Here is a 26723-nt window from a genome sequence, read left to right as displayed (position 1 = left end):
TGAATAAACAAGCGTGCAGTCAATGTGTAACTCTGTATTGTTGTTTGTATCGCACTGCTTGCTTTATCTTGGCCAGGTCGCAGTTGTAAATGAGAACTTGTTCTCAACTAGCTTACCTGGTTAAATAAAGGTGAAATAAAATAATAAATGTACAGAAATATACAGCGAGTGTTTCCTGTAAACATGAAATAACACGACAAGCCTCCAACCAATGACAACAATGTATTTTTTTAATTTTTTGTTGCATAAAGTAGATTCTTTGCATCATCCTTCATATTTCATTCCTTGGCTTGGACACTCAAGACGTAGAGAGAGTTCAGAGAGGTAAGAACATATCAGTGGGCTTCACCTTGTCAATCACGTCAATTCAATAGCAGAAACCTTTCTATATTAGTGCAAGTTGTGTAGCTCCTGGCAATTTACACTATCCAGTTCGGTTGGTCATGTTTGGTCTGTGGTCGGTACATACAGTCACACTTCCTAATTGCACTTGAGGTTAGTTAATGTAGAAAAAAGAAACTAGAAGCAGGACATGAATGTCTGCTCTTGTTGTTTGTCATTTCATAGGTCTCTGCAGCTACAGGAAGGCCACTGTGTCAAACAGAGCAGTCCTGCAGATCGCTCTCGAGGTACCTCTGAAGACGCAGGCATCGTGGACAGGACGACGACTGGGCCTTGCAGGTTGCGTGAAACATTGCCTTACACTCTTTACACCTGAGTGGGAGACAGAGAGAGTGAGTGTGTAGAGAGAAAGAGCGGGGTGAACTGATCACTGAGTGAACACATCCCAATGTATTGAAGTGATAAGGTACCAGGGCCCTACCTGGCAGTGGTGTCGAACTGGAAGGGGAAGATGATGTCACTGGCATGACAGATCTGGCAGATGTAGCCCCTCTGGGTGCAAAGGTCACATTGTTGAACGTGGTTGGAGGCAAACCGGATCAACATATTCAAGTAGGCCACATATGTTCCCTCCGCTATCTAAACACACATGGAAAAATATCAAATTTAAGCTTATTAACTACATCTACTTGGTTTCTGGTGGTGTGGTCTTGCAGGTTAAGAATGTGTATTATTTCATTTAAAAAGTGAAATTACTAACAGTTAAGTAATGACTGTATATAGTAGATACCTGTTGTAAGTCCATGACACTGTAGAGATGGCTTGATTCTAACAGATATGTCCTTAGGCCCAGTCTTGAGAAAAATAACACAATAGTTATACAAAGTCAATAAAAGCTTATGTGGAAATAATCAATGTATTGCCTTTTGGCCCAAGTCAAGATCACATAAAAGAATGACCAGGGATGACTGGATTTCTCAGAATGCAGGATCAATATGTTCCAGCTGACTTTGATAAACTTGCATTTGACCCAGTTCTGCAATACAAGAACACCCAAACAAAAGTCGCTCACACACACGCGCACCTGGTCTGAATATTCTTGCATGGCCCACTGCGGCAGGTGAGCAGGTAGTTTCCTACAAGCTGCAGCCTCTGTCTGAGACAGTGTGCCTGGGCCATGGCCTCAACATGCTCCCACAGGTTAGGGTTCAAAAGGTGAAGGTTGAGCAGGGGCTCATGTTCAACGTGAGCCAGCAGTTCGAGGGCCTGTCTGGAGACCTACATGTACACAACCAGGGCAAAGGACACATGAGAGCAGTTTAACAACAAACACAAACAATATTGATCAAAGAAGAACAGGATTAGTTCAATGTCAAAGCAAAAAGAAGAATTACAAAAGTAGTTATTTTTCCATAGATGTGTGCAAATAAGAACAGGGTTCATATACATTTTGACAGGGAATTTCATGACTTTCAACAAATTTCCATGACCAACAATTGGCGGTGTCTATGTACGTGTAAAGAAATTAAGCCTAATGTGGTATCAACACTCTGATCCCATGTACCATCTCCTGTCGTTGTGCAAGGCACTTAACCCCCCTGACAAAAGTGGAATACCTGTTAGGCAACTGTATAAAACACGTGGTCAACCCTCAGGTTGGAGAGCTACTGGGTGTGCAGGCTTTTGATCAAACAGAGACAGCTCATTTCTCAAATGTGGTTTGTAAGTGGGGGACAGGAATAAAAGCCCACACTCCACCATCAGCTCTCCTGGAGGATGGTTGACCACCCTTTGATGTAAAACATTGCAACAACACAACCAAATACATTTTATGCCTTTAAATAATTTGCTCATTCAATATATTAATGATCATATGGCTATGGTAGGCTACAAATCATTTTATTCAGCAGAAACAAGCCCACAAATTTTCTTCAGTCATATTTATCTTAGAAGTGTTTACTTTGCAGTTTGACTAGCATCTATTGAGTTGCAATGTCCCATACATTGGATGGCCAAATCAACTGGAAAAGCAGTGCATCCGGAAAGTATTCAGACCCCTTGACTTTTTCCACATTTTGTTATGTTACAGCCTTATTCTAAAATGGAATAAATACATTTAAAAAATCCTCAATCTACACACAATACCCCATAATGACAGGGTGAAAACGGAAATAACTTATTTACATGAGTATTCAGACCCTTTGCTATTGATATCAATCTAAGATGGCGTAGCAGTCAGACATCCTTTTCTTTGCATTCTTTTTAATATTTTTCCTAAACCTCAACTTCAAAATACTCTCCTGCAACCCACCTCACCCAATGTGGTGTGGATCTGTTTTTTTCTAAAGTATCTATTTACCTCCGAACTGGAATACCTCAACAGAAGCAAGCTAGCTAGCTAGCTAGCTAGCTAACAGCTATCAGTCAGCTAACCACTGCTAGCGGTCATCAGCTAACCTTTAGCTCGGAAAGCTCTCGCCAGTTCGTACAACGCGTTTCAAACCAGAGCATACCGGACCTATTTTTCTCTCCATATCCCCAGATTCCTACCGCAAACTCTGAACCTTTTCATCTGGATCATCGCAGCTAGCTAACCGCAATCTGGGTTGACTACTCCTGGCTAACGTTTCCGTCCCGGAGCTAGCACCAACTAGCCTGGAGCTAGTCCATGCTAGACCCATCTCCCGGCTAGGGCTCCTCCTGAACCACTCCTCGGCTACAATATCCGGACCCCTTCTACTGCCGGTACGGGGCACGGAACCCCGCTGATCCTTCACGACTGGAATACTGACATAATCTGCCCAAGGATCCCAACAGGCCCCCCAGGTGCAACGTCCCCTGAAGGCCCATTCTGCTAACCGCGGCCTGCTAGTTATCTAGAGCATATTGGACTGTTAGCTGATCCATCGGCCAGTTTCTTGGACCACTATACCCATTTTGCCAATTGGACTTGGACCCCTCTGCTACTTTGAACCCTACTAATTCCACGACTGGTCTATCGACGTCAACGCACGAGGAGGAAAAAACAGACTTTCCCCCCATCACAACGTCCCTCTAAGGCCCTTATGCTAGCTTGCTAGCCCCGGCCTGCTAACTGCTAGCCGTGGCCTGCTAACTGTCTGAATCGCCGTGTCCCCAGCCAGCCCAACCACTCACTGGACCCATACGATCACTTGGCTACGCATGCCTCTCCCTAATATCAATATGCCTTGTCCATTACTGTCCTGGTTAGTGATTACTGTCTTATTTCACTGTAGAGCCTCTAGACCTGCACAATATGCCTTAACCAACCATGTTGTTCCACCTCCCATATATGCGATGACATCACCTGGTTTAAACGTCTCTAGAGACTATATCTCTCTCATCATTACGCAATGCCTAGGTTTACCTCCAATATACTCTCTTCCTACCATACCTTTGTCTGTACATTATGCCTTGAATCTATGCTACTGTGCCCAGAAACCTGCTCCCTTTACTCTCTGTTCCGAACATGCTAGACGGCCAGTTCTTATAGCCGTACCCTTTTCCTACTGTATTATTGATTGTATGTTTGTTTATTCCATGTGTAACTCTGTGTTGTTGTATGTGTCGAACTGCTTTGCTTCATCTTGGCCAGGTCACAGTTGCAAATGAGAACTTGTTCTCAACTAGCCTACATGGTGAAATAATATATTTTTTATTTTTTTAAAATGAGACTCGAAATTGAGCTCAGGTGCATCCTGTTTCCAATGATCATCCTTCAGATGTTTCTACTACTTGATTGGAGTCCACCTGTGGTAAATTCAATTGATTGGACATGATTTGGAAAGGCACACACTTGTCTCAAAAGGTCCCACAGTTGACAGTTGACTCCCACAGAGCAAAAACCAATCCACGAGGTCAAAGGAATTGTCCTTAGAGCTCAGAGAGGATTGTGTCGAGGCACAGATCTGGGGAAGGGTTCCAAAAAATGTCTGCAGCATTGAAGGTCCCCAAGAACACAGTGGCCTCGATCATTCTTAAATGGAAGAAGTTTGGAACCACCAAGACACTTCCTAGAGCTGGCCGCCCAGCCAAAATGTGTAATCGGGGGAAAAGGGCCTTGGTCAGGTAGGTGACCAAGAACCCGATGGTCACTTTGACAGAGCTCCTCTGTGGAGATGGGAGAACAACCATCTCTGCACCACTCCACCTATCAGGCCTTTATGGTAGAGTGGTCAGACGGAAACCACTACTCAATAAAACGCACATGACAGCCCGCTTGGAGTTTGCCAAAAGGCACCTAAAGGTCTCTCAGACCATTAGAAACAAGATTCTCTGGTCTGATGAAACCAAGATTGAACTCTTTGGCCTGAATGCCAAGCGTCACATCTGGAGGAAACCTGGCACCATCCCTATGGTGAAGCATGGTGGTGACTGGGAGACTAGTCTGTGGGGATGTTTTTCAGTGGCAGGGACTGGGAGACTAGTCAGGATCAAAAGGAAACATGAACAGTGCAAAGTACAGAGAGATCCTTGATGAAAACATGCTCCAGATGACTCAGGACCTCAGACTCAGGCGAAGGTTCACATTCCAACAGGACAACAACCCTAAGCACACAGCCAAGACAACGCAGGAGTGGCTTCGGGACAAGTCTCTGAATGTCCTTGAGTGGCTTAGCCGGAGCCCGGACTGGAGAGACCTGAAAATAGCTGTGCAGTGATGCTCCCCATCCAACCTGACAGAGCTTGAGAGGATCTGCAGAGAAGAATGGGAGAAACTCCCCAAATACAGGTGTGCCAAGCAGGTAGCATCATACTAATGGCTGTAATCGCTGCCAAAGGTGTTTCAACAAAATACTGAGTAAAGGGTCTGAATAATGATGTAAATGTGATAGCAAATGTATAAAAAATAATGTTTTTGCTTTGTAATTATGGGCTACTGTGTGTAGATTGATGAGGGGGGAAAAAAAATCTATTTTAGAATAAGGCTGTAATGTAACAAAATGTGGAAAACGTCAAGGGGTCTGAATACTTTCCGAATGTACTGCATCTACAAAACACGTTTTAAACCACATAATCCAAAAGAAAGGCAACATTAATATTTTTCCGAAAATTAATGTTCACTATTCACATATTTTGAGTATTTTCCCGATTCAACAAGATTGTTGTTTGTTGCAACAAACGTAACAATCGTTTCAATGAATGGTAAACATTTTTTTATCAACTTTGTATGGCCTTATTCGTGAGTTGGGTGGAAAGTTTTTTTGGGACATGATGACATGACGAAAACATTACTACAAGATAATAATAGCTTACCAGTTAACTACAGGGTATAAGATACTTTTGTGTATGTGGACACCCCTTCAAATTAGTGGATTTGGCTATTTTAGCCATACTCGTTGCTGACAGGTGTATAAAATCGAGCACACATCCATGCAATCTCCATTGACAAACATTGGCAGTAGATTGGCCTTACTTTAGATCTGTGACTTTCAACTTGGCACCGTCATAGGATGCCACCTTTCCAACAAGTCAGTTTGTCAAATGTATGCCCTGCTAGAGCTGCCCCGGTCAACTGTAAGTGCTGTTATTGTAAAATGGAAATGTCTAGGAGCAACAACAGCTCAGCCGCAAAGTGGTAGGCAACACAAGCTCACAGAACGGGACCGCAAGTGCTGAAGCGTGTAAAAATCGTTTGTTCTCGGTTGCAACACTCACTACAGAGTTCCAAACTGCCTCTGGTAGCAACGTCAGCACAATAACAGTTAGTCTGGAGCTTCATGAAATGGGTTTCCATGGCCAAGCAGCCACACAAAAGCCTAAGATCACAATGCGCATTGCCAAGCATCGGCTGAAGTGTTGTAAAGCTCGCCGCCATTGGACTCTGGAGCAGTGGAAACGCATTCTCTGGAGTGATGAATCACGCTTCACCATCTGACAGTGCGACAGACGAATCTGGGTTTACCGGATGCCAGAATGCTACCTGCCCCAATGCATAGTGCCAACTGTAAAGTTTGGTAGAGAAGGAATAATGGTCTGGGGCTGTTTTTCATGGTTCAGGCTAGGTCCCTTAGTTCTATTGTAGGGAAATCTTAACGCTACAGCATACAATGACATTCTAGCCGATTCTGTGCTTCCAACTTTGTGGCAACAGTTTGGGGAAGGCGCTTTCCTGTTTCAGCATGAAACGTGCACAAAGCGAGGTCCGTACAGAAATGGTTTGTCGAGATCAGTGTGGAAGAATTTGACTAGCCTGCACAGAGCCCTGACCTCAACCCCATTGAACACTTTTGGGATGAACTGGAACAGTGACTGGATTTTTATGACTATACAAACCCTAAAAAATAAGCGTTTACCAAGGATGTGCTTTGACACAAATGTTAGCTGTGTGTGTGTGTGTGGTCCATAGACCCGTGAGAGACTCACCTCGCGAGGCGTGATGTCCCAGTTATGCACCATGCGGGAGGGTATGGCGATGGCGTCACCCTGGTGACAAGCGTCGCAATAGTACTTCCCTGAGAACTCGCACAGTCTGGCTTTTCCCCGGGAGACCCCCACCGGCTTTGGACAACCTGCGGAGAAGGCGGTAATACTTACTTGGTCTCTCCCAGTAACGGCATGGTAAGGGAAACTTAATGTTAACAAAAGAGTTGCCTGTTATTAGGTTGAGCTTTAGAGCTACCTGCACACTTGAAGCCCTGAAGGTCCAGCCCCTTCTCTGTGGGCACTGTATATAGATGGGCCAGCAGCACCCCATCCCCCTTCAGTCTATGCTGCACCAGTCTGTGGATGTTCCCCCCTGCCCCAGTGGCTAACCCGGGGCTATTAGGCTCCCCGTTCTCGCCACTCTCCAGGTAGGAGTCCAGGGCTCCCCTGATGAGGCCCCTCCAGGCACGCGCCTCCTCAGGGCTCTTGGCCCTCAGCTTGAGCGTATCTCTGGCCGTTACGACCCTAAAGAAGGCCGGTCCCCCCAGAGAAACGTCTGGGACCACGTCCCGTATCCCCTCGATGGGGTGGGAGCAGCACAGCACCTTTTGCCCATCCTGTACCCGGAAGCCGTTGAGAGTCTCCAAGGAGAGGGAGAAGACCAGGGGAGTCCAGTTGCGAGCCTCTGCGTCCTGGGATAGGTACAGCACAGCCTCCTTAATGGCGTCTGACTCAGGGACTGTGGGACGGGTCCAGTCTAGCTCAAGTGGCGGCTGTTGCTCCTGCTCAACCGCAGTACCCCCTCGCTCGGGACTGGTGGGTACGGAGGGGGACGAAGGGGAAGATTTTGGGGGCTCTTCCAGGATGACAAAGCTATCAGTGGGCTGCAGCACCTCTGAATGGTCGTCAAGGCGGTGCAACGGGCGGCACTTGCTGACGGCCTCTGTGATGCGGTCCACCCAGTCCTCTGCCTCGTCGTGGTTGGCTGCCCGCAGGTGGAGCCTCTTCCCTGGGAAGGCCAGGTCGAAGCGGCCCTCGGCCGAGGCGACACGGGCGTCTTCGCAACGCAGCAGGGAGCAGTTGTCACAGCAGGTGCGCTCCTCTGCGTTCAGGTAGAGGCGGAACTCGAAGGGCGAGAGCTCGCAGTAGTAGTCCCGCCACATGCCCACAGCGCCCCGCCGCTCCAGATGGCCCAGCTTCAGCAGCCCACGGAAAGGGTTGGACAGGCCTGAAGGAGAGGAAGAGTGAAAGGAAGGTCGAGGATGAAAGAGAAGAAGAGTGAAAGAGAAAAGGGAGGGAATGAAAGAGCGAGTGAAGTCAAGGGCGGATCTCTAAAGTGAGCGGGCCTTATTTTTGTCCAGATAAAACTTTGCTAATGACACGCAAGTATAACAGGTTTTATTGTAACATGAAACCGCAGTGCAAAAATGATATTCAACACATAAGTGTAACCCTTAGCCCTATACTATATGGATAGGGCTAAATTGAAATGTTTCTTACAGAAGAAATATTGACAGCATATGCATAACCACAGTAGCAAAAAAAGGGAACAGTTTGGAGTATATGGGAATTTGAAAGCTTGTTCTATTGCCAACATGACTTGCTGATTCTAAAATACAATTTTACAGCATTAGGCTTTCACAATGCAATTCCAAGAAGCAGATCGTAATTTGTGAGCATAGAATGCATCTGCATTCAGATGTGTAAGTCCGCAGCAATTTTCTTCACAATAGGATAAAGATAGGCTCATTCTATACCTTTACACTGTATATCACATGAGTTTTATGATATGGAAATGTGAAGCGCACATTTGAACTCACAGGTGTTTGGCTGGCTTGTATGACATCAAAAATACATTGAGTCCTCATAGTTTACAGCATTTCCCTCAGACAACAAAACATCTGCCAAAGTTGCCCAATTAGCAGGAGGGATGGGGCAACTTCTTGTCACGTACAGTGCTCAAATTCAGAACGGCTGTCAGTCAAAAGCCATGCAGATCTGAAGTGGAGAACCTGAGCGCTGACATTGCGTATAGCATGTTCCTGTACAGCCACTGCGGCCCAATTTAGGCACTTATCAAATCTGATTTGTTACATGCGCCAAATACAACAGGTGTAGACCTTACCGTGAAATGCTTACTTACAAGCCCTTAACCAACAATGCAGTTAAGAAAACATTTAATAAATAAACAAAAAATAAATGAAAGTAACAATAAGAGACGGTGGCAGAAACACTATGTACAAAATAAGTACATAATCAGAGTCCAAATCTGTCATTTTCAACCCGTATATGGCTACGAGTGTAAAGGGCTACACATACTCTATCATAAGGAGGAAGTACCAGCCAGATAACCTATTTATAATTATCTGAAGTTGTAAGCAAAAATGAGGAAGCACATACCAAGAAGGTAAGACAGAATTCATGTACATTACTGATAGAGGCATTAAAAAGTTCATACTGTCAGGGCCTGAGCCTTGATATTTGTTTCACAATAATAGAAGTTGTGGACTTTCCAATGACTCCTCATCATTGAACTAAATGATTTGTTTCATCTTGCTTCTCTTAAACTAAAAAAGTGTGACAAAAACCAAAACCATTGGTTGAATACAAAGAACAATACTTTGTCATGTCACCTCATGACCAAGGCCACTCTTATGGTGGTAGTTGAGCACTGGTTACAACAGACTACATTACAAGGTGTTGTGTTCAAGAAGTGATAGAAGTGGTGCTCCTGGTTTTGGGAGCTTACCCATCTGCCTGCGGTGAACCACGCTGGGGGGAGACTGGGGAGTCTCGGGCTCTGAAGGGGGAGAGGTCAATCCATTCACACGAGCTGGGCCAGACCCTAGTAAAGACTCATCGGGGTCAACCAGTTCCTCAAGGTGTGGCTTATAGATGTCATCCTCAGAGATCCAGGAGTGGGAATGCTGAGAAAGGGAAGACAGGTTTTACTTAGTGATGATTGGTGGCCAATTGAGCAAATCTTGAAATAGAATTATCGTTTCAGCTTGTAACCATATAAATCCAGATGCTTTATAATTTCGCAAAAACTTTGCACAATATGACTGCAAAGGTCAAGGAGAACTCAAAGAACTTAAGGTCAGGTCAACCACATGACGAGTGAGTCAGACTGAGTCTGATGAAGGGAATGAGAGGGAGACCGAGAGAGAGAAAAAGAAAACAAGCGATTGAACTTACTGTGATTGAGTCTGTAGACACCCTCCTGCTTTGCACACTGGTAGTAAGGCATAGGTTTGTGTGGGCTGAAGGCGCAGAGGTGCTCTTAGCAGAATCTTCCGTCTTTTTCTCCTGTGGCGTCTCTGTGACAGGCAGGTGAGGAGTTGTCGCTGTTTTCTCTACACAGTCACTGTGACTGGAGAGCACTTCAGTGTGCGAGTGCACTTCGGAAGGGACATGGGTCTTAGTGGACGGCTCCTCCTGGTCTGACCCCACTGAAGCAGGGTTAGAGGAGCCAGTGAGGGGTGTGAATGGCACCTGGGTCTCGCCGTCAGAGCCGCTGAAGGCCGTATTCTCTGAGAGGTGGTCTGCACCCGGAGTGGAAACGTACGAATCCTCGTGCATGGAGTCCTGACTGGAGTTGGCACTCTCCCTGAAGTCTGCCAGATCACTGCAGTTACAGAAAGTAGGAAATGTCAGAGGTCAACGGAAATCACCAAATGAAACGAGGGACAACATGTTACCTAAGTATTTAACTAATTTCTGTACACATCGTTAGTTGAAGCATGTTGCTTACGTCAGCTTTTTTGGATAAAAGCATCTGCTAAATGTCTGTTAATGGTTTGGAGATTAACCATGGCTGTGATTCAAAGGGCCTCAATTCTTCGGACAGGCACACTGACCCACACTCACGACTTACTCTTTAAGAGGCCTCTTGGCATTGACATCGTTCTCCAGTCTGGCAGAGATCTCCAGGTCACATGGCCAGGGCTCCTTGTCTGGGCTCTTGGGGTCATGACCCTGCAGCAGACTGTCTGAACTTAGGCTGGAGGAGAGCTGAGATGACCCTGTGGTGTCCAGGCTCAAATTAGAAGAATTCAGAGGGGTCCTACCCCCCTGAGACCCCCCCAGTCACCCTCCCCAGCACCCCTGCCCCCCCCATGCTGCACTTCAACCGTATCCGACCCGCCGGACGACAGTGACACCGTATCCCAAGAATCCTTGTGTTTGGTGAGACTGGGAAGGTCGACAGCGTCGGCCTGGGTGGTGGGGCAGAGGCCGGCCAGAGCCAGTGGGGTGGTGGTCCACTCGTTGAGCACGGCTGACTTGTACGAAAGGTTGAAGACCAGGGAGGCCAGGCCCTGGATATAACTGAGCAGCACTTCACGCTCCTCAGGGTCCAGGAGCAGGGCGGAGGGCTGGTAGTGGGCCTGCAGGTTGGAGCCCTCACGGAACAGGGAGGCCAAGTAGCACTCCATCAGGCCGTGGTTGAGGGCCAGCCGCAGCCAGGCCCGGCAACGACCCACGTCCGTACCCACAAAGCTCAGCTTCTCCAGCTCCGTGATCACGTCACTGAGGGGGCCAGGAGGAGACATTACAGAGAATCGTTTTATGTACAGTATAAAGTAAACATACACATCTACTGCAAGCTACACCATCTGATCTTAAACATTTACTAATTGTCATTCTGCTTAACCACTAAAAACAGGCTACATGCAGGGTCCATGAAGTTTCATTTAAAGACTAAGACCTTTTTAATGCCACTTGGAATGCAATAGAGGTCTGCGCGCCACACACACACCTGATAATATTCCTCTCCAGAAAGGAGCCCATGTAGGCAAGAATTATTATTAGATTACATTTTTAGGGCTGGCTCATATTATCAAGGTGTACTATTTTAGCAATGTAAATTCTCCTGTAGCCTAACGGATGTTGTAGCATAGATGGCTGAACAGCACTTTTCAAATCAGATGTGCCAGCGCTACACCACTTGATATCGTTTAGCCTAATAACATATATCGACACAAAGCGTTAGGAAAAAAATGGAGGCGCTGTTTTTTTTTTTTACCGATTTGCCTAATGAGTTGTCAATTTGCGCACAATCCCTCTGTCCTTGACATCCGAGAGCTACTGCTGGCTCTTTTGCGTGTCTTGACCAGTCAGTCACGGAAATCGCAGGTCGTGCACAACACACAAAGCTCATTGCGCGCTCTCCACTTTCCTCCGGTATTTATTTAGCAAGCGTGATAACACATCACTCCAGACACAAGCAAAAACTCATAAATGTAGCAGCCTATATATACACACACCTAAACATTAGTGATCTGACATTCTGTATTGTATGGAAACAAGAATATATTTCAGTCTGATCAACTGTAGGCTACCAACAGCAGCAGCTGCAGTCTAGCCTACTATGCGCCCTGCCCCTGTGGCAGGAGTAAACACAGCCGTAAGATACAGACGGTAACGTTGTGTACGCTATTTATAGTCCATTTGTTAGAGAAAATGTGAATAATAATACATGTAATTAAAGCGCTTTCTCACTCCTAAAGGCGCTGAAGAAAATATGGAATAATAAAAACAATCCTAACACAGATAAGCAGACAATCAAAGCCATATACTGGTGTCGTCAGACCCGGTGGACAGGAGAACAGAATTAACATTGGTCCTTGAAAGCTTTTCTGAACAGCTCAGTCTTTAGCTGAGCCTTGAACGAGGCCAGAGACTCTGCAGCCCTGACATAATGGGATCAAATTTGGGATGACTTGGCGAGCTAGACTTTGTCAATCCAAAATGATTAACTGGAATGAATCAAACACAATAGCTGACGGGCTGTGAGTTAATGTTTAATTAGCCCTACAGTTGCATAGGGCAGGACTACACAATGCAAACCTGCATAAAGCAAGCTCTCCCCTATGAGTTTTATTGTCCAATCATGTTGCATTCTCTGTGCATAGGAAAGCCCTAGTCCTTCTTTTTAAGATATAATTAATATGAACAAGTACAAGGTTCCTGCAGTTCGACAGGGTTCTCATCCTCCAAGGCCAGAAGATTTTTTTTAAACCATGTGACCTGAGTAGAAGAAGAAAAAAAAAAAAACTCAGGTCTCATCATAGCCCATATTCAACCTTTTTAAAATCAGATCATGTCATACCCTATAAGGCAGAGTTTTACCTTATTAGGTTACCAGATCAGGAAAAACTTCAGGCGTCAGATTTTCTTTCCTTGCCACAACACTCCCGGACCTGTGATGCCACCTCTGGCATGGGGTTGCCCATCAAATTACAGTTTATTGGTTACAGTTTATCTGGAGAGCTAGGGTGTGCAGGATTTTGATCCAGCACTGCTCAAACACACCTGTGTCAGCATAACAAGGTCCTGTTGAGAAGTGGATTTTTACAATCTGGTGTTTTCAAGTGGGGCTGGGGAAAAAAAAGGTCTACACACCCAGTAGCTCTCCTGAAGGTATCATGCTATAACAAGTTGAATAAATGATTCCCTCATTCAGTGAGTCAGGTATCAAATGGCTATACTTCCAAGCTAGGTAGCTAAGCAGAAGGGCTCTAGACTGACTTTTTCCCCAGTGGCCAAGTAACAGATGAAGAACTATTTCATCTAACATGTTCAGGAAATGCATGATGGATATTTTGATGTGCAACACATCAAAATAGGACTCAGAATAATCAAATATATTTTGAAAGATGAATTTGTCTGCATGTCTTTTGTGCATATTGGCTTAGGCTATGTAATTTACCACCTGAGGAAGTGGGAACTCAAAACACAGATTGCTAACTCTAAATATGATATTGTTGCTAGATAGCCATGCAATTGATCCAACAGTACATTTAATGTCCTACAAAAATGTTCCATTAGACCTATAACGTTACTGTATAAGCTACTTGATTTATTCACCGCAAATGGCACACTGCGCTCCATTGGCGCATCGTCTCAATCACATACTTCAATAGTGGTACTCTGTTAGTGTTATTTCATCTATATTGACAGTTGAGAAATAATTGTTATACTCACATCAAGCTGAGACTCGCCTCTTTTTTAAGAACAGTAGTTTTAAAATGGCGTCTTCCCGCAATTACTTTGAGATGCTGCTCATGCACTTTGCTTTGTTACAAAGTGGGATTAAAACGGATTGAATTGTCATTTTTTGTCAACGATCTACACAATTTGACAGAGTATTCTAACATTTGCAACAAAAAAACAAAACATATTTCGATAAGTATTTAAAACACCCGGAGTAATTACATGATATTGCTACCAAAGGTGTTCTTACAGCTGAGAGTCTTTCTGGGTAAGACTAAGAGCTTCGCACCCTTGGATTGTACAATATTTGCACATTATTATTTAAAACTCTGTCAAGCTGGTTGTTGATAATTGCTACAGTCATTTTCAAGTCTTGCCATTGATTTTCAAGGTGATTTAAATCAAAACTGTAACTAGGCCACTCAAGAACATTCACGTTCTTCTTGGTAAGCAACCAGTGTACAAAACATTAAGAACATCTGCTCATTCCATGACACGGACTGACCAGATGAAAGCTATGATCCCTTATTGATGTCACCTGTTAAATCCACTTCAAAATCAGTGTAGCTGAAGTGGGGGTCGGTGGGTATGCCTATGCCCTCCCAGGCTAACCCATGGCTGCGCCCCTGCCCAATCATGTGAAATCTATAGACTGGGGTCTGATAATGAATTTATTTAACTCAGTAAAACCATTAATTGTTGCGTTTATATTTTTGTTTAGTATACTTCCTCTCCAACAACTGAGTTAGGAAGGACGCCTGTATCTTTGTAGTGACTGGGTTTATTGATACACCATCTAAAGTGTAATTAATAACTTCACCATGCTCAAAGGGATATTCAATGTCTGCTTTTTCCATTTTTTACCCATCTACCAATAGGTGTCCCCTTTGCGAGGCACTGGAAAACTTCCCCGGTCTGTGGTTGAATCTGTGTTTGAAATTCACTGCTTGACTAAGTGGCCTTAGAGATAATTTTATGTGTGGGGTACAGAGATGAAGTCATTAAAAAAAAATCATATTAAACACTATTATTGCAAACAGAGTGAGTCCATGCAACTTATTAAGCACATTTTTACTCCTAGTCTTGCCATAACAAAGGAGTTGAATACTTAGTCTCAAGACATTTCAGCTTTTCATTTTTAATTAATTTGTAAAACTTTCAAAAAACATAATTCCACTTTAACATTATGGGGTATTATGTGTAGGCCAGTGACCAAAAGTCTAAATGTAATCCATTTTAAATTCAGGATGTAACACAACACAATGAGGAAAAAGTCAAGGGGTGTGAATACTTTCGGAAGGCACTGCAATTTCATTGCAGAAAGCAGGTTAATGCACATTAACCAAATAATGGTTTTAGAACAAAAACACTTGCAGGAACATTGTGTAGCCTAATCAGCGATGGAAGCAAAATTGCTTCGGTAAGAGGAGGGCAATGTCGGGGTCGGAAATGTAGTGTTGTCTTTCAAATTGTATAGGCTACCGTGCTCTCTCCTCTGGCAACAGCCCGTCCAATCACGGGACCTATGTGTATAAAGCATTTTTTTAGGGTGTTATATTAAAGCCAAGTGTAGCAGGTTGTGAACTCTGCAAACTACGCTTCCACTCCGAGAATAGGAAATGACTAATACATGCATTAACAGAAATTAATGTAACCAAATGACAGAGATAAACAGTACATTTACTAGGCTTAAATGGTGACATACGTAAATGTGGAATTTATAAAAATAAACAAAGGGCAAACAATTCACAAAATGAAACTAATGTGCAAGAGTTAGCGGGAGACAACTGAGCGCATTCTAGAGAACCGCCATATCTTAGCCGGACAACCTTCCCCTTCTTGTGTCAACAATTTCAAATTATACTCAAGATGCATTATCTTAAAACATATTTCAGATGCTTTTAACTGACAACCACAACTCAATAAATAAGCTAGGCTTATTGCCACACACTGCTGAAATTGCAGGCTTCCCAAATAGGCATAGGCCTAAGCATTAGTGATTTAAACAACCTACAGACGTTTTTTTTTTGTTTTTTTTTAGCTAATGATCCTCTGTGGCTAACTCATGCTCTCTGGTGAAGTCTTGAATAATTTTTGTTTAGGCAGTAGTTTTGGCAAAACATCAATTTACTTTCGGGGAAGCCAGCATCCGACCAGTGCACTATGCACCCACCAACTTTTTCCCCCCCAATTTGCAAGTGGTCGATACCAGAGAGCTGTATATAACGACGAGAGGCTCATGTCTCCGCCCTAACAATGGAAGTTGCTGTCCCAAAACGGAAAGGCAGGCAACAAAGTTCAGGTCTGCATATTAAGCCCATAGAAATTAGAGGTCGACAGATTAATCGGCATAACTCGAAATCGGTACTTTCATAACAACCGGTAATCAGCATTTTTGGACGGCGATTATGGCCGATTACATTGCACTCCACGAGGAGACTGCGTGGCAGGCAGACCACCTGTTACGCGAGTGCAGCAAGGAGCCAAGGTAATTAATTATTATCAATAATTACTTGATGTTACATTTTTGTATTTTTTTGCCGTGGTTGTAACAATTAAGCAGCGGCACAATATAACGGAAAAACTGTAGCCATGTCCATCACATGTTTTAAGACCGTTGAAAACCTTTCTTAAATTCAGTTTAGACTCATTAAGGCCTTAAATCAGATCAATGAATTTATGACTAAGGACACAATGACACCCTGTGTAAATGTGATTTGTTATATGCACATATTGCAACAGAGGATATAAACATCCCATTATCTCAACTTCAACTTGTCATGCTTACAGCAACTGTCAGACAGACAGACTGATCGCACCTACAGAAAGACTTTCATACTCAAATGCCATCTCACTAAAGTGATTGAGGGTAGAGACACTGCACTAGAGGGGTCTGTAGGGTTATCTGTAGGGGGAAGTGTAATTCTTAGTGTACAGCTTCAGGCTTCCACCCACCGGTGAGTGACCGTCTTGAGAAGGCTCCAGAACACAGGTTGGGGGAGGGGTCCCCGGGAACCCCCTTTCCTGCCATGTCCTCCGGCCTTGGAGCGGACATATTTGCTCTTGATGCCGTGGATAAAGACGGCCTCCAGAGAAGAGCACAGCAGGTTGGCGTCACCATCCTCGCTGGTTACCATGGCATCGGTCATCACATAGCGCTTCTGCAGAGCCTTGAGTGACGACGCCAACTTCTCTTTGATCCACTAAAAAAAAATGGCGAGATGGGTTAAATCAAAATGTATATATATATATATATATATATATATAGTACTCTGTTTACTTCCTTTCAGCTTCCCTTTCACTAAGGCAACTACAATCATTCTCATTTTAAAAGACAACCTGAAATGTAGGCCTATTAATGTTGAAAGCAATGTAGTCATAGGTACATTACATAACTTGGTGAAAACCTCTGCATAAAGAATCAAAAAGGTGAAAGGCAGTGGGACATTACATTGCTTCCATTATGGCATCAATCAGATCAAACATTTTGTCACGATGACAAGGATCGGCCGTCGGCCTTGGGTCAAAAAGTTGTGCAATAAAGGTGGTAGGGAGAAATATAGTTTGTGGGCCTTGAATAATAAATGCAGCATCATATATGATGCAAAATGCTTCATACCGGCTGTATTTCTAAAGTTATACATCTTGAAAACTTGATTGGTGACATGCAAACATTTTGGGACTATAACAATGTTTTCCTTTAACATACAGGTGCGACCATTTTACTCACATGCGCCTAATTATTTTGTTGTGCGACCTGCGCCTAGGAAAAAAAATACAAATAATTCACCCAGCTGATAATTGTTGCAATGATTACTTTACTGTACCACAGCCTCTGAGTGCCATGGAAAATACACTGAGCTCAGATTAATTAATCACGATTGTAATATTAAAGAAAACTGCTTGTTACCTCAAATATTTTCATTGTGCTCCTAAATGTCCGTATGGTGCTCCTAAATGTCTGCCTACACTAACTTTTTCCACTGGTGGCACTGGTGCCATCAACTTTTTCAGTTGGTGGCACAAGCACATGTTTTATTCTGCTGTCATCAAGGCAAAGGGTAAAGGGTGGCTACTTTGAATCTCAAATATAAAATATTTGATTTGTTTAACACTTTTTTGGTTACTACATGATTCCATGTGTGTTATTGCATAGGTCGTCTTCACTATCATTACACAATGTAGAAAATACAACAACAAATTTAAACCTGGAATGAGTAGGGGTGTCCAAACTTGACTGGTACTGTACATTTTCTTCATATCATGTTTCTTTAGACCTGTCTAAAATAAATAATGGATGTATTGTGAAGGTGTAGGCTATATTACATGGATTTATTAGACTTGTAGATGTTCCAAAGGTCTGCATCAGTGGCTTGTAGACTACACGTGGAAGCCAGAGCTGTGTTCGAAAACTCATAACCGCACTATTTGCGACGTAAATGGAGTATGCTTATTGGTCATAGTATGATATAGTTAGTATGTCAAAAGTTCCCGGATGTCGTACTAAATTCACCGAAATCTAAAGTATATAAGCAGTGGACACTTTCCGTGCTTTTTAGGGCCCATAATACAATTGTTCAGAAAATGGGCAGGGTTTAAAAACATTTTCAGATTTCAAGAAAATATGCAGCTGAAGTCTAACGAGAGCGGATACAAATTCATTGCTTTAACTATATATGACAAATTATGAAAACGTTGAGCAATGTAATATAGTTATTACTTTTCAAATGAGTTACCGTAATTTCCGGACTATTGAGCGCACCTGAATATAAGCCGCACCCACTGAATTAAAAAAAAATATTATTTTGAACATAAATGAGCCGCACATGTCTATAACAATAACAATAACATGTCTACAACTCTCCGAGTTGGGCATCTCCGGCGCGGCCCACGCTTGGATTGCGTCCTACCTGACAGGTCGCTCCTACCAGGTGGCGTGGCGAGAATCTGTCTCCGCACCATGCGCTCTCACCACTGGTGTCCCCCAGGGCTCTGTTCTAGGCCCTCTCCTATTCTCGCTATACACCAAGTCACTTGGCTCTGTCATATCCTCACATGGTCTCTCCTATCATTGCTATGCAGACGACACACAATTAATCTTCTCCTTTCCCCCTTCTGATAACCAGGCGGCGAATCGCATCTCTGCATGTCTGTCAGACATATCAGTGTGGATGACGGATCACCAGCTCAAGCTGAACCTCGGCAAGACGGAGCTGCTCTTCCTCCCGGGGAAGGACTGCCCGTTCCATGATCTCGCCATCACGGTTGACAACTCCCTTGTGTCCTCCTCCCAGAGTGCTAAGAACCTTGGCGTGATCCTGGACAACACCCTGTCGTTCTCCACTAACATCAAGGCGGTGACCCGATCCTGTAGGTTCATGCTCTACAACATTCGCAGAGTACGACCCTGCCTCACACAGGAAGCGGCGCAGGTCCTAATCCAGGCACTTGTCATCTCCCGTCTGGATTACTGCAACTCGCTGTTGGCTGGGCTCCCTGCCTGTGCCATTAAACCCCTACAACTCATCCAGAACGCCGCAGCCCGTCTGGTGTTCAACCTTCCCAAGTTCTCTCACGTCACCCCGCTCCTCCGCTCTCTCCACTGGCTTCCAGTTGAAGCTCGCATCCGCTACAAGACCATGGTGATTGCCTACGGAGCTGTGAAGGGAACGGCACCTCCATACCTTCAGGCTCTGATCAGGCCCTACACCCAAACAAGGGCACTGCGTTCATCCACCACTGGCCTGCTGGCCCCCATACCTCTGAGGAAGCACAGTTCCCGCTCAGCCCAGTCAAAACTGTTCGCTGCTCTGGCACCCCAATGGTGGAACAAGCTCCCTCACGACGCCAGGACAGCGGAGTCAATCACCACCTTCCGGAGACACCTGAAACCCCACCTCTTTAAGGAATACCTAGGATAGGATAAAGTAATCCTTCTAACCCCCCCCCAAAAGATTTAGATGCACTATTGTAAAGTGGTTGTTCCACTGGATATCATAAGGTGAATGCACCATTTTGTAAGTCGCTCTGGATAAGAGCGTCTGCTAAATGACTTAAATGTAATGTAAATATAAGTCGCAGGTGGCTACCGGTACATTGAAACAAATGAACTTTACACAGGCTTTAACGAAACACGGCTTGTAACAAAAAAAAATAATAATTGGTCACCATCTTCCTCCTCCTCCTGTGCACTGAAACCACTGAAATCATCTCCTTCGGTGTCGGAGTTGAATAGCCTCAGAATTGCTTCATCAGATATTGGATCGTTTTCATTGTCGCTCTCGTCACTTTCATCCGGAGGCAAATCCCCCGCTGCCAGATCAATCGCCTTCAACTTGAAAGCTGCATCATATGCATTTCTCCGTGTCTTTGCCATGATAAGGGTGACAAAATGACTACCGTAATCAGAATGATGGGAAGTTTGAGCGCGCTCAATTTAATCTAAACAGTAAACAAAAAAAGTTGTTTGACCTTAACCCGTTCGGCAATTTCATTGGTCTAATGAAAGCTTCATGCCGCCAAAAAACTGAGCACGTCACAGAATGTGTTTTTTTTTAAGAAAAAAAAATTGAAAGCGGAAAAAAATCCTTATATTAGCCGCGTCATTGTTTAAGCCGCGAGGTTCAAAGCGTGGGAAAAAAGTTGCGGCTTATAGTCCGGAAATTACGGTACGCTATGTTGGATGACAATTTGTTTTCTCTCCTTACGAACTGCATATCATTACAGCAGTATGTACCAGTATGTTAGCTAGCTACCTAACGTTAGTTGGCTACTAATCCATTGAACTTGCCAGGCAGTATATTAACAAAACTCAGCAAAAAAATAAACATCCTCACACTGTCAACTGTGTTAATTTTCAGCAAATGTGTAAATATTTGCATGAAAATAACATGATTCAACAACTGAGACAAACTGAACAAGTTCCACAGACATGTGACTAACAGAAATGGAATAATGTGTCCCTGAACAAAGGGGGGTCAAAATCAAAAGTAGCAGTCAGTATCTGGTGTGGCCACCAGCTGCATTAAGTACTGCAGTGCATCTCCTCCTCATGGACTGCACCAGATTTACCAGTTCTTGCTGTGAGATGTTACCCCACCTCTTCCACCAAGGCACCTGCAAGTTCCCGGACATTTCTGGGGGGGGAATGGCCCTAGCCCTCACAATCCGACAGGTCCCAGACGTGCTCAATGGGATTGACATCCGGGTTCTTCGCTGGCCATTGCACAACACTGACATTCCTGTCTTGCAGGAAATCATGCATAGAAAAAGCAGTATGGCTGGTGGCATTGTCATGCTGGGGGGGGGGGGGGGGTCATGTCAGGATGAGCCTGCAGGAAGGGTACCACATGAGGGAGGAGCATGTCTTCCCTGTAACGCACAGCGTTGAGGTAGCCTGCAATGACAAGCTTAGTTTAGATGCTGCTGTGACACACCGCCCTAGACCATGACGGACACGCCACCCCCAAAACGATCCCGCTCCAGAGTACAGGCCTCGGTGTAACGCTCGTTCCTTCGACGATAAACGCGAATCCGACCATCACCCCTGGTGAGACAAAACCGCGGCTTGTCAATGAAGAGCACTTTTTGCCAGTCCTTTCTGGTCCAGTGACCGTGGGTTTGTGCCCATAGGTGACGTTGTTGCCGGTGATGTAAGGCAGGTCCTCACCAGACAACAGGCCTACAAGCCCTCAGTCCAGCCTCTCTCAGCACTGATGGAGGGATTGTGCATTCCTGGTGTAACTCGGGCAGTTGTTGCCATCCTGTACCTGTCCCGCAGGTGTGATGTTCAGATGTACCGATCCTGTGCAGGTGTTGTTACACGTGGTCTGCCACTGTGAGGACGACCAGCTGTCCTTCCTGTCTCCCTGTAGCGCTGTCGTCGGCATCTCACAGTACAGTCATTGCAATTTATTGCCCTGGCCACATCTGCAGTCCTCATGCCTCCTTGAACCATGCCTAAGGCACATGCACACAGATGAGCAGGGACCCTGGGCATCTTTATTTTGGTGTTTTTCCAGAGTCAGTAGAAAGGCCTCTTTAGTGTCCTAAGTTTTCATGACTGTGACCTTAATTGCCTACTATCTGTAAGCTGTTGGTGTCTTAACGACCGTTCCACAGGTGCATGTTCATTAATTGTTTATGGTTCATTGAACGAGCATGGGAAACAGTGTTTAAACCCTATACAATGAAGATCTGTGAAGTTACTTGGATTTTTACTAATTATCTTTGAAAGACAGGGTCCTGAAAAAGGGACGTTCCTTTTTTTGCTGAGTTGATATGCCATCTAACTAACTACAATGTTTATTGACTTGATAATTCACGTCATTGTTAGCAAAGTGGTATAGTGGTGTATTCTCAATGGACATTGTTAATTCTGGCTATCTACTCTGATTTCAGAGTACTCTCATCTGAGTGTGCCAGAGCGCAAAATAACTGATGAATTAAGGAACGCTCAATGGTTGAATATGGCCGATGTCAATAAACGTTGGCAGTAAAAGCGTAATTAATTTGTTGCCAGCAGCACAGTTACCAACGCTCTGGATAACATGAAAACAGCTCTGCTAGGGCGAGTAAAATGGTCAGAGTGAGGTGTGCTCCCATTTGTGTCTGGAACTAGTAAGCTAGCCAACGTTAGCTTAGGTGCTTGACTGCCGTTGTGAGGTCAGAACGCTCGGACAACCCTAAACCTCAGCAAGAGCATCCAGTGTGTGCCCTCTGAACACTCCGAGAGCGAAATGCTCTGGATTTAAGAATGCTCAGAGTGCACTCTAGATTGAATTTACGAACACACCCAAAATCGTAAAATGTCTAGCTAGTCATTTGGTATGCTAACAAGCTAGCAAGAGGTTGCATAGCAACAGCATCAACTTCCAGTAGATAGGCAAAGCGCTAGTAAGCTCAACTGAAAGGATACCCTTCGTTTACAGTATACTAAAATGATCTAAAAGTATATAGTAAGTTAGTATGGGTATTCGAACACAGCTCAGGAGTAGCTAAATGTGTTTGTTAACGGTCACTTACCGTGAGACCGGCAGTTATTTGCTTGACAATCACCGGCTAACAAAATTTCATGACCGCCACTGCCCTAAACGGGCTAACATTCCACAGGCCACAATCAAAAGCCTGATCAACTCTATACGAAGATGTGTCAGGCTGCATGAGGCAAATGATGGACACACCAGACACCAACTGGTCTTCTGATCCACGTCCCTACCTTTTTTTTAAAGCATCTGTGATCAACAGATGCATATCTGTATTGCCAAGTCATGTGAAATCCATAGATTAGTGTCTATTGAATTTATTTCAATTGACTGATTTCCTTATATGAACTGTAACTCAGTAAAATCTTTGAAATTGTGGCATGTTGCGATTATTTTTGTTTAGTATAATTTGGACCATGCACAGGCTATATACTCATTTTGGAGTAGAATGTCCTTTTAAAAAAAGTCACCAGAACGTTTAGTCCTTTTAAAAGTCACCAGAACTGAGCTTCTCAGTCCTTCACCCCCTCCCCCCACTGTTAGACATTTTGCAAGAGGAAACACTGCAAGTCTGTACAGTAGAGTATAGTACACATTACAGTAGCGCACAGTATAATGTACTGTAATGTACTCTACCGTGCTGTCCAAACGTGTGAAATTTAGGCTATTTCAGATTTGGTCCGGACTAATAAAATGTGTTCGTTTGGGGGCGGAGCTCATGACAATAATAGCCAGTGTGTATAATAATACCCAACTTTGCAGAAGGGCAGGTCTACTGCATATTTTTCCCTTTGTGTGCCTATTCAGGGTTACATGACCATGAAGAGAATGATATAGCCATAATTATGCATTTCTGTATAGCACAGATCAAGGACCTGTGATGTAATTATGTTACCAGAATTCCGTTACCGAATGTAAATCCACTTCACCTACTGTAGTTCAATAACCAAAATATATGTATTTTTTTCAAGCTCAAGGTGTCGTGTCATAGCTGACACCCCATTCTTTCTGCAGATATCTTTGAATCTTGATTCAGAGCAGATATTTGACAGAGTTTCTGGAAAATGTGGTCGAATAAAAAAAAAATAAAAAATGAACCGAGGGAGATTTTACTATAATTCTGTTACCAAACTAAGCATATGCAGTTCTTCCGGTAAATGTGTATTTATAAAACGTTCTGTGTAAATTCTTCAAAGATGTCCATGTGCATAGAGTCGTATGCTTTGTTAAACTTCGAAAATCAACAGGTTTTGTTTGGCATACATTTCAAAGTGAAAACTCTGAATCAATGCGCAATGCATCCATGTGTCACTCAAACACTAACAAAGTAGGCCCCATCTGTAAGAGATAACTGATCAACTTTTCAGTGTTAAGTGGAAGTGGTTATTTAGATTAGGCAGGCCATTTACAGTAAGAGGTTGAGCCTACCTGCTTGACGTCTTCCGCCTCTGGCCCCGTATCTGGGGTCTGTGTGGCTAGCATCGTGCCTCCAGGGATGTGTTACTCTCACATGACATGCTGTGACATACACAAAAGATATCCCCTGTGGTTATACTGGCAAAAACAACCTGAACCAAGAATAACTCACTGAAAAATACATTGTCAGTCAGTTCTGCAATTCCCAGCCCCCTTTCTTCTCAATGTAGGTGACACTTGACATACAGTGCTTTCAGAAAGTGTTCAGACCCCTTGACTTTTTCCACATTTTGTTATGTTACAGCCTTATTCTAAAATTGATTAAATCATTTCCCCCCCTAAATCTACACACAACACCACACAATTTAAGCAAAAACCGGTTTAGACGTTTTTTGCTAAATAAAATACAAATGCAATATCACATTTACATAAATATTTAGACCCTTTACTCAGTACTTTGTTGAAGCACCTTTGGCAGTGATTGCAGCCTCGAGTCTTCTTGGGTATGGCACTACAAGCTTGGCACACCTGTATTTGGGGAATTTCTCCCATTCTTCTCTTCAGATCCTTTCAAGCTCTGTCAGGTTGGATGGGGAGTGTCGCTGCATAGCTATTTTCAGGTCTTTCCAGAGATATTAGATCGGGTTCAAGTAAAGGCTATGGCTGGGCCACTTAAGGACAATGAGACTTGTCCCAAAGCCACTCCTGGAGTTTCTTGGCTGTGTGCTTAGGGTCGTTGTCCTGTTGGAAGGTGAACCTTTGATCCAGTCTGAGGTCCTGAGCGCTCTGGAGCGGGTTTTCATCAAGGATCTCTCTGTACTTTTCTCTAGTCAGCTTTCCCTCAATCCTGACTAGCCTCAGTCCCTGAAAAAAATCCCCACAGCATGATGCTGCCACCACCACGCTTCACCGTAGGGCTGGTATTGGCCAGGTGATGAGCAGTGCCTGGTTTCCTCCAGATGTGACGATTAGCATTCAGGCCAAAGAGTTCAATCTTGGTTTTATCAGACCAGAGAATCTTGTTTCTCATGGTCAGTCTTTTAGGTGCCTTTTGGCAAACTCCAAGTGGGCTGTCATGTGCATTTTACTGAGAAGTGGCTTCCGTCTGGCTACTCTACCATAAAGGCCTGATTGGTGGAGTGCTGCAGATATGGTTGTCCTTCTGGAAGGTTCTCCCATCTCCACAGAGGAACTCTGGACCTCTGTCAGAGTGACCATCGAGATCTTGGTCACCCCCTGACCAAGGCCCTTCTCCCCGGATTGCTTAGTTTGGCTGGGCGGCCAACTCTACGAAGAGTCTCGGTGGTGGTGGAGGCTAATGTGTTCTAAGGGACCTTCAATGCTGCATAATCTTTTTTTGGTACGCTTCCTCAGATCTGTTCCTCGACACAATCCTGTCTCGGAGCACTATGAACAATTCCTTCGACATGGCTTGGTTTTTGCTCTGACATGCACTGTCAACTGTGGGGCCTTAGATAGACAGGTGTGCCTTTCCAAATCATGTCCAATCAATTTGAATTTACCACTGGTGGACTCCAATCAAGTTGTAGAAACATCTCAAGGATGTTCAATGGAAACAGGATCCACCTGAGCTCAGGGTCTGAATACTTATGTAAATGTTTTTTTATTTTATACATTTACAAAACTCTAAACCTGTTTTTGCTTTGTCATTATGGGGTACTGTAGATTGAGGGAAAACAATATTTTTTTAGAATAAGGCTGTAATGTACAAAAATGTGGTAAAAGTTAATGGGTCTGAACACTTTCTGAACGCACTGTATTTAAAGTAAGCAAACACAGACTAAAGGGCTGTGACATTCATTGACATTAAAAATAATCTTACATCTGCATTTTCGGTTTGAACTGAAGTAGCCTATCAGTGAGTGGACACTTCAGAGTACTGGCCTAGACATTAATCAGACGGTCTGCTGAGGTTTTTGTTGACGGCAAGATATGTAGCCACAGGGCAAAAATGACACCGGTTCACTTCCTGAAAGAACTAGAAAAACGGAACGCCCAGTAATACTCGTACTCATGAGAACATTACCGTGTGTGTCAAAAGCTGTGGCTTGATCATTGGCTTCCTTGCTGTGTCCATCTAGCTACGTTAACTACAGTAGTGCACAAAAACAACATTACTTTAATTATTCCTAAAACTCAATGCCCAATGTTTACGTCTCCAAATCAGCTTGAGAACCCCCAGTATTGACGTCTTAAAGAGATGTCAATAAAAAGCCAAATATACATACATAACGATGTATATTTGCCAAGAAATATAGATAAAAACATAAGGACCATCGCGTATCTAAGTTAGCTACATACCGTGAAATTAAGTTGGGCTACCGGCGTCGTCGGTAGCTAGCTATGTTTAAAAAGAAAAGAAGTGACACAAGATTTTATCCCCACCGCTTTGTTGTTGTTCTTGATTGACTCCTACATAGACAGCAACATTGTCTCATGATGTCATTTCTTTCACACGTAGATTCCTGAGTCGAACAGAGAAAGAATAGTCGGCTCGGATATGTCTTCAATCTTCAACTACCGTTAACTCAGATTCAGGTTAAACTCAATGAGGACAAATGCATCACGGGATATTCT

General features: G+C 44.0%; 1 protein-coding gene across 1 annotated transcript; it reads right to left on the bottom strand.

Annotated features, from left to right (window-relative positions):
* Nucleotides 1-209: 209 nt before the first annotated feature.
* LOC106578308 (pleckstrin homology domain-containing family M member 1) lies at nt 210-26723 on the bottom strand. The gene is made up of 13 exons (XM_045702876.1): nt 26532-26723; nt 24138-24227; nt 16681-16928; nt 10838-11259; nt 10607-10805; nt 9928-10357; nt 9479-9656; nt 6986-7957; nt 6730-6875; nt 1427-1620; nt 1133-1196; nt 824-981; nt 210-714 (listed from the first exon to the last, which is right to left on the bottom strand). The coding sequence occupies exons 2-13, from the start codon at nt 24189-24191 to the stop codon at nt 597-599; spliced, it is 3183 nt and encodes a 1060-aa protein (XP_045558832.1). The 5' UTR covers nt 24192-24227; nt 26532-26723; the 3' UTR covers nt 210-596.

This window comes from Salmo salar, chromosome ssa19, assembly GCF_905237065.1.
Source record: "Salmo salar chromosome ssa19, Ssal_v3.1, whole genome shotgun sequence".
In the NCBI taxonomy this organism is placed as follows: domain Eukaryota; kingdom Metazoa; phylum Chordata; class Actinopteri; order Salmoniformes; family Salmonidae; genus Salmo; species Salmo salar.
Note: the sequence above shows the minus strand (reverse complement) of the source record. Positions and strands in the feature narration are given on the sequence as shown.

What these genes read in the sequence shown, in the direction of transcription:
- LOC106578308 (XM_045702876.1), bottom strand. Translation starts at nt 24,191, where the DNA reads ATGCTAGCCACACAGACCCCAGATACGGGGCCAGAGGCGGAAGACGTC. An exon ending in CTCAAGACGGTCACTCACCG is followed by an intron (nt 11,260 to 16,680) that starts GTGGGTGGAAGC and finishes TGGCCCCCTCAG; the next exon opens with TGACGTGATCACGGAGCTGG. An exon ending in GTGTCATGGACTTACAACAG is followed by an intron (nt 982 to 1,132) that starts GTATCTACTATA and finishes ATGTGTGTTTAG; the next exon opens with ATAGCGGAGGGAACATATGT.